Source organism: Trachurus trachurus (genome assembly GCF_905171665.1).
Source record: "Trachurus trachurus genome assembly, chromosome: 1".
NCBI lineage: Eukaryota > Metazoa > Chordata > Actinopteri > Carangiformes > Carangidae > Trachurus > Trachurus trachurus.
Window position 1 is genome coordinate 26,935,331 of NC_139891.1, and position 14,627 is coordinate 26,949,957.

Consider the following 14,627-nt stretch of genomic DNA (forward strand, 5'->3'; position numbering starts at 1 on the left):
CTTTTATTAAAACACTAAAATAAGGGAAAGACCAGAGCTTTATCAGCTGTTGCCTGCTCTGTGTTCTGCTGAGCGTGTGCAAGGACCAACTTGTGTGATGTTTTTTTTTTTTTTCTCCCCTGAATTCAAAGAGACTGATTCCAGCAGGTAGTTCAATCATTAAACGGTTATGTAAGAGGTCGTTCAGCAGAGACAAAGTGCATTAATCACAGCTTTTGTATACACTCTGCAAACTGTGTTACAGTGGTGAAAAAAGAAGTCAGTCTATATTAAATTAAGTGGAGCACAATTTAATATGTCCTGCATTAGGAGTTCAACAATGAAATGAACATAAAGTATAAAATGTAGAAGAACTTGTTCTGCAGAAATATGTTCATCTGTGAAAGACCTTATCATGTTAAGACGTACATAAAACTACTGCACCAGTGTGTGAGGAGTGTTTTACTATAGACCTAATATCAAATACTCTGTTCTCAGGTTTGTATTGTGGTCAACAGATAAAATCTGTGGGGTCACAAAGTGATTAATCATTAATGGGACATGAAAGAAGAAGAATAAAACCTCTGTTGTACAGTACAAATCTGTATTTATTTCTACGTCTCCAACTCATATTGAAATTACACCATCTGAGAAATCACAAACTTGTCCTAAGCAAAGATTCATTAAATCTTCAACAAGCCACAAAATAAAAATCTAATTTCATATGTTTTTATGTAATTCGTTCATTCATACATTCAGTAAAGTGAAAGGTGTGTGTCCCTCTGAAGTATAAAATGGAAATAAACACTCAAATACAGAGCAAGTTCCTCATTGCTGCCATATATGATCAGGTAAGTGCTCTTATCAATAACCAAATAGATCATTTTGATACTTGTGTGCTTAAATATCTGTGTGTGAAATGTGTACTGCACCTAAATTCACCCAGATCTCTGTATTTTTGGTTGTTTTTGTGTTTGTTTTTGGTTTTTGTCCCTGGCCATAAGACTGCATGGGAAACAATTATAACGAACAAGTCTTTGCAGGACTACTTTTGCACAGTTTTTTCTTCCATATTTAATTTGGTATGTTTTTTTTCCCTTGTTTATTCTATTTTATTCATAATATATGTCCTACATAGTTCCATATGGATTTATATAGTGTATAGTATTTTAACCTTTATTAGACCTTTGTTTCACGTATATATAAGCTTACAAATTGCTCAACAAACTTGTGCATTTCACATATACATTCTATGCCACAGTTTATAGTGGTAGCCTATATTAAATGTTCACAGATATTTACAGTTTTGTGGGGTTTTGAGGGTTTTCTTCATGTAAACTTTTATATTAAGGATATGAAATGTTGTCATCGGTGAAGTTGATAATATAGCCTACTGTATGTTTCACTATGAAGGTAGATTTGTGTCTTTATTAATCAATCAAAAAAAAGGTTGCTTCAATAAAAAAAAAAAAACTTTTTAATCTAAGAAAAAAAGTATTTGAATGCAAAAATATAGTGCATATTGCATTTGAACACTGTTTTTCTTTGATTGAAAGTGTTTTCTTTGATAGAAGCGAAGGTTTTTTTGTTTGAAGCAAATTTTTTGATTGAAGTAGCCTAATCTTTTTTGTGTTTGGGCCATATTATGGGTAGGACATTTTTCACTGTGCCTTTTCCTTTATCAAAGTTAAAGAGTGGATGGTTGAATTTCCTTTGGGATCGATGAAGCCTCTCTGTGCCGCTCGGCTCCCGGCCGGCAGGCGGCGCTGTGTGCTCGGCGCATGGACAGATCTTGGGGAGGGAAACGTTGTGGTGTTTTTCCGGAAGACGGACCGTCAGCATGGCGGCTGTGTTTTTCACTCCGTGCTTTACTCGTTAGCCTTTTTGTTTTTGACCCGTTGTCCCGGCGGAGGCCGCAGCGACCTGTCTCCTACATGCTGCCCGGCGCAGCGGCTCGCAGCCCCGGCCTCAGAGCGCTCACACCCCGCCCTACCCCTCCGCAGCTCCGCACGCATCTGGACTTGTTACACCAGTTTGGCTCGGTGAGTTGTCTCCTCCTCCTCCTCCTCCTCCTCCTCCTCCTCCTCCTCCTGGTCATTCGTCGCTGTAGTAGTGCTGTTGAAATTAAAACTATTGTCTTTCCTGCGCCTACACCTGCCAGGTGTCGGGGAGAGACACCCGCGGTCTCCCTCTGTCTGTCTGTGTCTGTAGTTTGTAGTCTGGTGTTTACAGTGGCCACTTTCGTGCATGTATGTATAGTTGTCAACAGTGCTGTAGTCTAATATACCCACTGAAAATGCATTAATATACCCACTACAATAAAACTATCTATCTATAGTCTATGTGATATACAGGGATGGACAGTGTATAGCCACATAGAAAGCAGTCATACCCAGGCCACTACAGCAAATACACGACAGACTGGGTGTCAATGATGGAGGAAAGACAATAACTGCCCCCCTAAAAAAACAGCAGCCTGAACACCCACAGTGGAGCACAAACATGCCCCTGAACCCCCTGAAGCCCCCCTCCCCATACATAACATTACATACACTCACCCCCGTCACAGGGCCCCATTCACTTCAGCCTCAACTCAGTGTCCCAGAAACAGTCCATAACATTATAAGTCTCTATTCCTCATAGAAATGATAGTACGCAGTGATAATCAATGCAGTTAGTTACTGTTGAACTGTCCCTGTGATTCCACGTTTGATTTCAACCTTAGATTTATTATGTTTATAATTAAAATAATCTCTACAAACACCCTGTTAGAGCACATTCAGTTTACTCAGGCTTATGTGTATTAGGCCACATTGAGAAAACCTTTTTTTTCCATATTACATTACGTCTTAATATTACAAGAAAAAAGTGGCAATTTTATGAGAAAAAAGCAGCGACATCCTCCAAGTCCGCCTGGTTCTCTCTGCAGAATAGATGCATTTTCTTGCATATTCTTTTCAAAGTCCCGATGACAATGTGGTGCTGCTGATGTGCCAAAAAATTGAGTATCTCCCTGTTTGTGAAACTTACACTTAAGTACAACTTCACAAAATTCCCCACAGCCCTCGTTTAAACAACTTTCCACCTCTAAAACCACAGGTTAAAATATTATGACTTTATTCTTGTAAAATTGTGACTTTTTTCTTGAAAAATTTTGACTTTTTTTCTTGTAAAACTATGACTTTATACTCGAATCAAATCAAATCAAAAGTACTTTATTATTCCGTTAGGAACTGCGTTGCGGAAGGAAATCAAAAGTGCAGGAGCAGAAATACAACGATCCACACATCCCTACATACCACAGACATACCCAACACAATAATAATACACATTCCTACAACCACACATAAGTACGTGTACTCGCAGCAAAGGTTAAAAAAGACACATAGAAAGACAAAAAAAAATTAAAAACAGGTTAATTGAAAAGGAAAAAGTTATGGTGGGAGTTAGGTGTTTAGAAGTCGGATTGAGGTGGGAATGAAACTGGATGTGAAAACAAAACTTTCTCAATGTGGCCCTAATACTCTGTCTTAGTTTTGTAACATGTTAATTTATTTCTTCTTCTTTTATTTCTTTTTTTTTTTTTGAGGTTGGGTCTGTTGTTAAAGAGGTAATTCAAACACACCCACATATTTTGCACGTTAAAGTTAAAGTTTACTCATCATGGGGTGTGTGACATTCACCACCATTCATGAAAACTTGTCCGTCTAATCTGCAGGTGTGGAGTTTGAAAGAGAAAGGAGATTAACAGGCAGGGAGGGACTGAACAAAAAGATGCTTTGAATTGCATTAAAGGAAATGTCCAGTGTTTATGGACCTTGACTCATCCGGTATCTAAAGTCAAAAGGATATCTCTGTGTAGAGTTTGATTGTTTTGACTTTTCTCTTGTAACTTTCCCCTTGCAGTAGTAAATGAACCCCTTAAAGCCCCAGTATGTAACTTATTTGGCTTTTTATTAGCAAAAATCAAATATTGCTTTCATAAAAACGTATTTCACTATAGTCGAATCACACCCGCATACAAATGAAAGCTTTCTCGGACCTTAGAATGAGTTGTCACAAGTCGTTACAAATACATATGTGGGCGACGCACCGAACCTTGGCTGCCATGTTGCATCGCCATTTTTTACGTTCAGTGGCAGCGTGACCGTGGGTAATCGCAAAAACTCACCAGAGCTACCGAAAGTTTTCGAGGTAGCGCCTGTTAAAACTATCACCACTGTGTAGTGTGAGGAAGTCTGTTGCCTGTCTGACTTCTGCCCGATTTCACGTGAATGCAACATCAAGAATACGTACCGATATGCAACCGCACCGCTAGATGGGGGTGATTCCTACATATTATACCTTTAAACTCTTTTTTTTTTTTTGCTGATCCAGACCTTGAAAGCTGCGTGTGTTTTAGTGCCATAGAGAGAGATTTACATTCAAGCCTGAGACTAATTAGTTTGTTGTTTATTTCTCTTCCAGCTTACGGAGCCTTACCTGAGTGGGATGAAACACCAGGAGCTTGAACACAGACCAGAGAGGGTGGTATTTTAATTCAGTCTTACTTGAAGTCAAAGAAGAAATAAAATTTGCCTTAAAATAAATAAGCGAAACGCACGCACACTGAGAACTGACAATGGGTGAAGTGAAGATAGAAGCAGATGAGGAGGGGGCGAAACAGGACGTCTCCTCGGAGCCGCTCCCGGAGCCTCTTCTCATCATCCTGTCCCCACCGCCGCCTTTCTTGGCCGCGCCCGGTGAGCCCACCATGTTTTGGCGCAAGTGGCTTAAAGCTTTCGAACACTACCTCGAGGCGCTCGGCGAGAACGAGCTGGTCGACTCCACTAAGTGCGTGCTCCTGCAGAACTGCCTCGGCCCGGAGGGGCAGCGCCTCTACACCACGCTGATCCACACCGACGCCTCGTACGCGGCCGCCATCGCGACCCTCACGGGTTACTTTGACTCCGACAGCGCCTCTCAGATGAGCCGCCTTCAATTTCACCAGAGGGCTCAGTTGCCCGGAGAGACCGTGGAGCAGTTTGCGTCTGCGTTAGAAGAGCTGCTGAGGTTTTGCAACGACGGAGACTTGAAAGAAAGACTTATCTTGGATCAGCTGATTGAGAAAACAAACTGCCCACAACTCAAAGAGAGGCTGCTGCTGATGGAGAGGGAACCGCTGACCTTGGCTGCGGCGTTGGTTATCAGTAAAGAAGTGGAGTCTGCTTTAAATGAACCTGAACAGTTTGGTTTTCACGAGGTGAGTGTGGACATCGGGGATGATTTAGATCCTCCTGTTCAAATAAAACCCAAAAGAGGACGACCTCGGCGCGGCGAGAAAAGAGCGAAAGTAAAACCACGCTTGACAAAAACCCAGAGAAAACCGTCTAGATACAAAGACAACTACTACTACAGCAGCGATAAGCTTTATTACAGCGATAACGACGAGGAGAAGCCTAAGAGTGCTGAGGAGACTAATCTGGATTGGGATAAAACAGGCGATAATGAAGCCTCGTCCTCGTCACAGAGGACAGAGGAGGAGGAGGAGGGCTGCAAAGAAGCGAGTGATGATGACAACAGCGATGATGATAATGATGATGATGATGAAGACTTTGCGGTTCCCTCTGCTAGAGCAAAAGGCCCCCGCTGTCCCATCTGTTACGACAGACGCTTCCGAGATACAAACAAGCTCGCCCGACACATGAGGACGCACACGAAGGAGAAACCGTTCACCTGCCCCGTCTGCGCCGCCACCTTCAGCCAGTCGTACCACATGACCCGACACCTGAGGAACCAGCACGGGGCGGGGCAACACGTCTGCTCCACGTGCGGGGAGAGTTTGCGAAGCTTCTCAGAACTGCAGAGTCACAGGAGGACTCACACGCCGCAAACCCTGACGTGTCCCGACTGTCGTGAGAAATTCACTAATAATGAGGTGTTTATGAGTCACGTCATGTCACATTTGAAAAAACAGACTGAACAGACGGAGGGGGAGAGCTCGCAGATGAGTGAGGAAGTAATTGAATCGAGTGAAAAGAAGGAGATTGAGGATGAGGATCAGGATGGCGATGATGAAAATATGGCTGAGAATTATGCCGATTCTGGCGATGAAGACGCTCAGGAGAAAGGATCCGAAGGTGACGTTCAGACAGAGGCCAAGGACAGGAATGAAGCTAAATCTAAAGATGGCGGAAATAAGAAAGAGAAAGTCGCCTCGAAGGCCAAAACAAAAGGTCACTATTGTCCCATCTGTGTCGACAGGCGCTTCAGAGGCCCGAATAAACTTGCCAGACACATGAGGACGCACACCAAGGAGAAACCGTTCACCTGCCCCGTCTGCACTTTGACCTTCAGCCAGTCGTACCACATGACCCGACACCTGAGGAACCAACACGGACTGGGCCACTACATCTGCTCCAAGTGTGGGGCGAATTTAAGAAGCTGGCTGGAGCTGAAAGCTCACAAGAAGACCCACGCCGTGGAAGGCCTGACCTGCCTTGCGTGTGATAAACAGTTCAAGGAAAAGGCCGCGCTGGTGAGCCATCTCCGGTTACACAAGAAAGTCCAGGCCAGATCTCAGAGCCTCGTGTGCGGCGACTGCGGCAAAGTATTCGGACGGATGTACCATTTGAAAAGACACATAGTGACCCATCGCAAAGCAACAAACGGGGAGTGCTACACATGCCCCGATTGTCAGAAGGACTTCGCCTTCCCGGAAGACCTCAACAAACACCTGGAGATCCATGTGAAGGAGAACAACGGGACTTGTCCGAAATGCGACGAAACCTTCAACAGCTCGGAGGAACTGGAGGCGCACATGGGGATTCACGAAAAGTCTTACGCCTGCAAAACCTGCGGGAAGAAGTTCAAGGTGGAGTACGCGCTGAAGAAGCACGAGAAAGGCCACCTGGACGAACAGTATTATTGTTCGATGTGCCGCAAGCGCTTCGTCAAGCTGTCGCACTACAAGAGGCACCTGCTGGTCCACAACAGGCGGGAGTCCAGATGTCCGCACTGCGACAGCGTCTTTCTACAGTTGACGGCTTTGAAGTATCACCTGCGCACTCATACTCAGGAGAGGCCGTTCCAGTGCAGCTGCTGTATCGAGACCTTCGAGGCAAAGGAAGATCTGGAGCAGCACTGCCTCAAACACAGGAAGTTTAAAAAGGAGAAGCCGTACTCGTGCACCCGGTGCGACATGGCCTACTCCACGCTGATAGAGCTGACGGAGCACATGAGCTCGCACGATGGGGAGCAGCCGTTGAACTGCCCCGTCTGCGGCCGGACGTTCCTGAACAAGAACAAGCTGGAGAAGCACCTGAGCATCCACACGGGGGAGAGACCTCACCTCTGCTCCATCTGCGGCAACGGCTTCCCGTCCGCCGCCAGCCTCAAGTTACACGTCCACATCCACACGGGGGAGAAACCCTTCCAGTGCTCGCAGTGCAACAAGAGCTTCAGGTCGGCCAGCGGGCTGCGGCTGCACAGCAGGCAGCACATGGAGGTGCGGCCCAGCTACGAGTGTCCCGAGTGCGGCAGGACTTACGGTCGCATGACGGAGCTGAAGATGCACCAGCGGTATCACACGGGGGACAAACCGTACACGTGCACCTGCTGCAACAAGCGCTTCATTAGCAAAGACAAACTGAACGTTCACATGAGGATACACACGGGGGAGAGGCCGTACTCCTGCCCGCACTGTGGACAGACATTCACACAGACGGGGGACAGAAACAGACACATCAGTAAATACCACTAGTCAAGACGCTGCAGGAGCAACACACCTCTGTGGGAGCTTTGCTTTTTTTTTTTTTTTACTGTGTCTGTGGTTTTGCATGTTTGTCTGGGTGGTGGGGCGTCAGCAAGAATCAGTTCACATTCATAGCTTTGTCATAAATAAGAAACCAAAATATGTTGAAATCTCTAATTTAGCTGGATTTAAGATGCTTTGAACATTGGATAGTCCTACGTGATGGGATTTTATGATTAAATAATATAGATTTTCTATGGCCTTAAACTGATAAATCGCTCTGACACAGTCTAAACAAAAAATAATAATCATGTAAGTGTTACAAAGACGGTGCAGCAACTTCATTAACCAAAACTTAGAGAAAACCTTTCAGAAATGTCTGAAAAGCTTTGAAATGATTACTACAAAACAAGAACAAAAAAAAAGCCTGTCTGATCAAAAACATCAGTAACGAGCCGTCTGCACAGGCTGTCTGTTCTTTTCTTCCATCCCAGATACTTGAGACGCATTTTCATCGACCTCACAAACAGAAAAGAAAGAAAGAAAACAATATTGCAAGTTTTATTGGCTTGTACGTGGGTGTCTGTTTTTTTTTTTTTTTTTACTTAAAGCAGAAGTAAGTGATATATTTGTGTTAATATAAGTCTTAAATAGTTATATCTTCCGACAGCAATCACTTACATAGAGTGTTTGGACCGAAACACGGGTCTGTCAGTCACTCTGCTCTGCTCTGAGCCGAGGAGAAAACATTTATCGTATCCTACAGTTTTTATCCAATGAGGAGAGAGAACGGCATGCAGGGCTGTGTGTGCAGCCAAGGGACGCCGTGAATGTGGTGACGTAGGGACGAGGACTGTTATGGTGCGTTCAGGGCAACTCGTAACTCGTGTTTTTCCGACCTGTGAAGTTGTACCGGTTCGATCTGGTACGAGTTCACGGGTCAGAAGTTACGAGTGGCCGTTATAGTGACTTTCACAGGTAAAACAGGTCGGAAAAACACGAGTGGGTTGCCTGGAACGCTACAAAGTCGTAAGTTGTGACTTGAAGCTGTAATTTACGGTTTCAAAAGCCTGCCTGGAACGCAGCATTAGCCAAAACGACCGGATCGCTTACTTCTGCTTTGATGGATTGAGGTGCAAAAACATGCAAAACCACTGAACTAGTGTCAAAACTGATTTCTCTGTGCAGTGTAAGCATTCACTGTTCGTATCCTCTACAAGCATCAAGCCTGGACTCTCTTTGATATCACTACGTCATCACTGAACACAAAGTGCATGAGGGTTTAGTCCCTGTAAATCATCCCTGCCCCCCCCCCCACTCCACCCCACACACACCCCCCACCCCCATGCCTGACACATCCTTCACATACAGCACTTTCCTCCGCCAACTTCCTGACGGCATGTGAATTTTCTGCTCTGGTCTTTCTGAGCTCCACAGTTGCACTCCGATGGGTCACACACTAACACTCGCACTCTAACACTCACACTAACACAAATAACACTAAAAAGGTTTTTTGTTTTGTTTTCTTTCTCACTATCAGTATGTGTTGTAATGGTATGTTTCTTTGTTTTTCCACTTTTTTTTGTTAGGCTTCTCTGTAACCAGATATTTTTTCAACTGTCTTTAGTAAAGTGTCATGATAATAAAAACTATTATTCACTCTACTGGTATTTGGAAATTGTTTTTTAAAAAGCAAAATGTTTGTAGACAGTTAACACAGATGCAGACTCAGACGTGAATGAATTATAAAAGTTACTCATTATGGAGTATTGTACTTAAGTACAGGAGCTGCTTACTTCTTTCACCACAGCTTAGCAGATAATGCTTTTTGTCCTTTATATATTTAGAATAAATAACTTTTCCTTCTATTCTAACCTAATACACTGTGATATTGATAATTTTACTGAACTAATTCTAATTCCATCCTTACCTACCTAATTTATTGTCCAGACTGTTTTGAAGGCAATATAATGTAAAATGTGTAGTTTTAGTATTTGCACTTAAAGTATTTAAACTTAATTTAATTTTTACTTGCTTGTTTTTGTTTTGTTTGTTTTTAAGTATTTTTATTGGCTTTTTCAAGAAAAATTAATAGATCAACAGAAAGGGGCAGTACAAGAAAAACAAGTACAGTAGTAGACGTTGCATACCATGAAAAAAAGAAAAGAAAAAAGATTAGCACATTATGATGAGTTATGAGGCAAATGGATACAGGATATATAAAGTTGTAAAGGTCCATTACTTCTTGAGTGCCTTTAAGAAAAAATGGGAATTAAAGCCTAGTTCTATTGTAGTCCATAAATGGCTTCCAGATTTTCTCAAAGTAATCCGAGGAGTACTGTGAATCTCAATTTTCCAAGTTTAAGGAGCTGTATTAAAAAAAACTGTTTTTTTTTTTTGTTTTTTTACACTGTGCTGTGGTATTTAAAATGTTCTTTCTTCCTACAAAAAAAAATCCAACACAGAGAAGACGACACTCCGTCCAGCAGGGGGCAGTACGTACTCACCTGGTAGCCACGTCACGTCATAGAATGTTAGAACGTTACGTACCGTACGTCGGCGTGACGGCGGCGTTCCGTTTGTAAACAGGAAGACGACAACAACGTTAGCTTGAGGTAACGGGCTTATTTGTAAAGAAATTCAACAATGTCGTGCTCGGTTTTGACGGTTTTATCAGGATTACGATGGGAAGCGTCGTGGACAACGTGAACCGATGGAGTTCCTTCGGTCATCCGAAATTAACAACCCTTTATGTGCCTAAAAGCTAATGCTAATGCTAACCAAGGCTAACTGTTTTGGTCAGGCTATCGTCTTATTCAGTCAGATAAATGAATCGAAATAAAGTGTTTTCTCACACGGATGAAGCCGGGAGAACTACACAGTTAATTAGCAGCTTTGTCTTGCTAACTTACGGCCCCTGTTTGTTATCTAACTAACAAACAGGGACATTATTGACTGATTGAAACCTTTATTTATCCCCGTAGGGAGATTCAGGTGCCAGAAACAGTTAAAGTAAACGAGAGGCAGAAGACAGTCATTTAAAAGAAAGATAATTGGTTAAAGAAAGGTAATTAGCTAATAAGGTCAATAAATAAATGAAAGGACAGCACGAAAGAGGCATAACCAACTTCAGAAGAAAGTATTAAAAAGTAAAGTGCCAGGTCATAGTTAAAAAAGAAAAAAAGAGAGCCAATATGCCCCAGACATTGTGTCTGTGACTCAGATGGGCCTTCAATGAAATGTCAGTGGAGTAGTTAGTTTACTTAACTCCTGTTAGTCGATGGCTGCTTTCGGCTTTACTCCTGCCAGTGGCCAGGATGTTTTCAGCATAGAGACATCAGGACAGCCCAACACTATCACAGGCAGTGTGCTCAGTGGACAAGAGGCCAGGCACTTCTATGAAAATTTAATGAAAGATGATCAATTACAAGTATCAAGGAGTAATAATAATGGCAGACAGCATCAAAGTAAACGGAGGAAAAGAGAGTCCAATAGGAGAGCGAGGAGGAGAGCAATGGCTGCAGAGGTGCAGCAGGGCCAGACCAGTTCAGCTGTGGAAAGACGAGCTGGTGAAAGTGAAGGCACCCAACGGAGACAGACCAACGACTCGGAGAGATGTGAGGAGCTCCAGGGGCTCAGACTGCTGCACTGTGCCAACGAGGGGGACCTGTCTGGCCTGAAAGAGCTGCTGTCAAAGGGGGTCGACATAAACTTCCAGGTATAATAATTACAGTTGAACGTCTATTAAATTGCCGCCCAGGATTTGTTTAACTTTTATTTACTTGATTGCATTCTCCCCTCCAGGACACTTTCCTCTGGACGGCGATGATGTGTGCAAGCTGGTCTGGACAAAGAGCAGTGGTGAAGCTGCTTTTGCAGCTTGGAGCGGCCTGGGTTGGAGTGGTTGATATGCAGGGCAGGGATGCCAGGGATCTAGCGCTGGAAGGTACAAACATGCAACTCTCATTATCATAGCTTTGTTTTTGTCTGTTCAGTGTAATGATATTTAACTAAACTTAACATCCACGTCTAACGTTTTCCCCAGCGGGCCACAGCGATGTGTTGGAGGAGTTGGACAGCTATGGGAGAAGTCCACAGAGAGAAACACAACCTGACAGCAGGTGAGCACAATCAAATCCATATAGTATAGTTTTAAGTTATATTGAGCCAAGTATTGATTCACTTCCATTAGATTGTACAATAGGTTAAAACTGCTGTTTCCGAAACATATACTGTATATTATTATGCAGATTAGTTAGAGTGAGGTTATGCTCTGTCTGTTCAGCACCACAAACTACATCCTCTTACACAAAAATTGTGCATTTAACCTTCATTAATGTCAGATTTATCCAGCATTGTTCCTTAACATTGTGTGTACTCTATCCAGAAGTACATTATGAACACAGTTGATATTTTTCTCCAAACATCTAGTCCTCCTTTATGCACTTATATTTTTGTGTGTGTATTTTTGTTCTGCGTATTGTATTTGTCATAATCACATCATTATCACATGATTTAAGTTTTATAGTTTGAAAAAGAAGCTCCCACTGGTGACAAAGTGTACACACACACACACACACACAACAGTGATTGTAAATGACCTCATCATAGCCAGCTTCTTGCTGCTGATAAGTTGACGCTTGATTTTAATCTCTCGTTATGTGTGTTATGTGCAGCTAGGCAGGGTCATGTGAGTGGGTGAGCATACATACAACCCCTGGCAAAAAAAATATGGAATCACCACTCTTGGAGGGTGTTCATTTAGTTGTTTAATTTTGTAGAAAAAGACACAAAACAAATTTTATTCAAAATGCCAAACTTCTGGTGGAAACTGGAGTCAACGTTAGTGACCGAACTGTAAGAAACTGTCTAAAGGAAATGGGATTTACATACAGAAAAGACAAACGAAGGCCATCATTAACACCTAAACAGAAAAAACAAGGTTACAGTGGGCTAATGAAAAGCGATCATGGACTGTGGATGACTGGATGAAAGTGAAAAAATTGGGGTTGTACTCACAAGAGTCATGCAACTGGTTTATCTAAATGACATGCAGCCATGCGATAAACTCCACCTGTACTTTAACTTTAATTTACGATAAAAGGTGAGACCCATGACCCACCAAGATGTTGTAAAACTGTCAGTTAAAAACTATAAATCACCAGTGAAAAATCACCTGCTCCTCCTGGCCTTACACACACACTTCAGTGTTTTCACCTCTTCTGGTTCCTTTGACTGTTGCTCAGGTTGAGAAAATTCTGGGAATAACATGACGTCACTGGGCTCTGGGTATAATTAATCACACACTAACAGGTGAAAAAGGGTGGGGTCTTCTAATGCTCAGTATGAACAGGAGGAATGAGCAGTTGTTTTCGAGGCAAATGCAGAGGCTGCTTGCTGAAAAACTGCCCCGACGGGAACGTGCATCAGCGGTTTTGCATGAATTTACCTCTAAGACAACTCTGTCTCGTAACGTTCTGTTCTCATAGTGTGGTGAATGTGCAGGTCACAACTTGTCCACCAGAGTGTTTTGGAGTTGTTGGATTGTGTATTTGATGAGTTTGATGAGGAAAACCAAGAAATCCCATTAGCCTCTGTAGCGTAGCTCTCTGAGCTCTCTAAAAATAGCTTGCACCGACAATTAAAGGTAACGAGCCTACTAAAACTATAGGGATTATGGCAATGGGCCAATTTGCCAAAATGTTGAACTATCCCTTTAAACCCAGAAAAAAATAACGTGTTTTGTTCGTATTTTCTTGTCTCCAGTGGCTCCCAGCCTCAGTGGTGTGAGGTGTGTTGTAGCGAGTTCAGCAGCAGCCTGTCATCGCACGTCTCCTCCACTCTGCACCAGTTTAATCTACGGCGTCCGCCGCCCACGCCACTCTACTGTCTACCGTCCTCCAGCAACAGCTATAGGATGATGGTTCGCTGCGGTTGGAAACCGGGAACGGGACTGGGACCAGAGGGAGAGGGGCCGCAACAGCCGGTGCCAACTGTGCTGAAGAGAGACCAGAAAGGCCTGGGGTACGGGGAGATGAAAAGAGCCAAAGTTACACATTTCCAAGCCAGGGATCGTGACGCTGTGAAACCACCAACGAAGGACAAAGAGGAGAGGGAAGGAAAGGGGAAGAGGAAAGAAGCAAGTAGGAGAAAAGAGAAAAGGGATAAAGACTGGGAAAGAGATTTCCGTGCCTCTTTTTATCTTTGATAGCAGTTCAGTGACTTTCTCACTAAGACCTCTGCCTCAGACTCAACGGAAAGTATCTCAAAAACATTGGACAGATCTATAAATAAGACATTTTCAATTTAAAACTGTTAAGGTGGTTGTACAGCTGGTAGAAGGTGTTTTTTCAAGGAGCATAACACAAATACCTTGACTACCTGGAAAGCTGATAACATACAGTGAACGGGATCAGTTAGACCCAGTATGGAGATTGTGCAATCGCTCATGTGGCATTGTGCTTACTTTGAACCACCAAATATGGCATCTTTACTGTTGACCCACTAAGACAGTTTCAAAAGGTTACATCAGGAGGTGTTTATTTAGGATTTTTATTGTCAAAAAGTGATTTACATGGTAATAAAATCTAAAATATCAACATAAACCAGGTTTGCTCAGATATTTAAGTTGCATTTGTTTGTGATTTTTTTTTTTTTTTAACACTGTCGAGTACATTACACAACTACACAGACCAGTAGTGAACTCTCCCCTTGTTGCAGCTCCAGATTCCTTCTCACCTAATTTTACACACCTGCACCCATGTGACCGGTGAGTCACATGTTTATGCATATCTGTTACATCAGCGTTTCACCTATGCCCTTGCTTTCTCACATTTAGCACAGTAAGACTGGTTATTTGTCATCAGCCTAGGACATCGATAATAACCCAGCCTCTTTTCTCAGGTAACATGTTGGG

The 14,627-nt window shown here is 43.0% G+C and overlaps 2 protein-coding genes across 2 annotated transcripts; both read left to right on the top strand.

Annotated features, from left to right (window-relative positions):
- Positions 1–1,813: 1,813 nt before the first annotated feature.
- LOC310988337 (uncharacterized protein) lies at positions 1,814–8,418 on the top strand. Its single transcript, XM_083974887.1, has 2 exons — positions 1,814–2,021; positions 4,447–8,418. Exon 2 carries the CDS (start codon positions 4,601–4,603, stop codon positions 7,718–7,720), a length of 3,120 nt encoding a protein of 1,039 aa, XP_083831013.1. The 5' UTR covers positions 1,814–2,021; positions 4,447–4,600; the 3' UTR covers positions 7,721–8,418.
- A 1,887-nt stretch (positions 8,419–10,305) lies between these two features.
- On the top strand, positions 10,306–13,983 carry gpank1 (G patch domain and ankyrin repeats 1). The gene is made up of 5 exons (XM_083981170.1): positions 10,306–10,326; positions 10,696–11,429; positions 11,516–11,657; positions 11,757–11,832; positions 13,478–13,983. Exons 2-5 carry the CDS (start codon positions 10,992–10,994, stop codon positions 13,917–13,919), a joined length of 1,098 nt encoding a protein of 365 aa, XP_083837296.1. The 5' UTR covers positions 10,306–10,326; positions 10,696–10,991; the 3' UTR covers positions 13,920–13,983.
- The last annotated feature ends 644 nt before the right edge of the window (positions 13,984–14,627 follow it).

What these genes read in the sequence shown, in the direction of transcription:
- LOC310988337 (XM_083974887.1), top strand. Translation starts at nt 4,601, where the DNA reads ATGGGTGAAGTGAAGATAGAAGCAGATGAGGAGGGGGCGAAACAGGAC.
- gpank1 (XM_083981170.1), top strand. Translation starts at nt 10,992, where the DNA reads ATGGCTGCTTTCGGCTTTACTCCTGCCAGTGGCCAGGATGTTTTCAGC. An exon ending in CAGGGATCTAGCGCTGGAAG is followed by an intron (nt 11,658 to 11,756) that starts GTACAAACATGC and finishes CGTTTTCCCCAG; the next exon opens with CGGGCCACAGCGATGTGTTG. An exon ending in GAAACACAACCTGACAGCAG is followed by an intron (nt 11,833 to 13,477) that starts GTGAGCACAATC and finishes TCTTGTCTCCAG; the next exon opens with TGGCTCCCAGCCTCAGTGGT.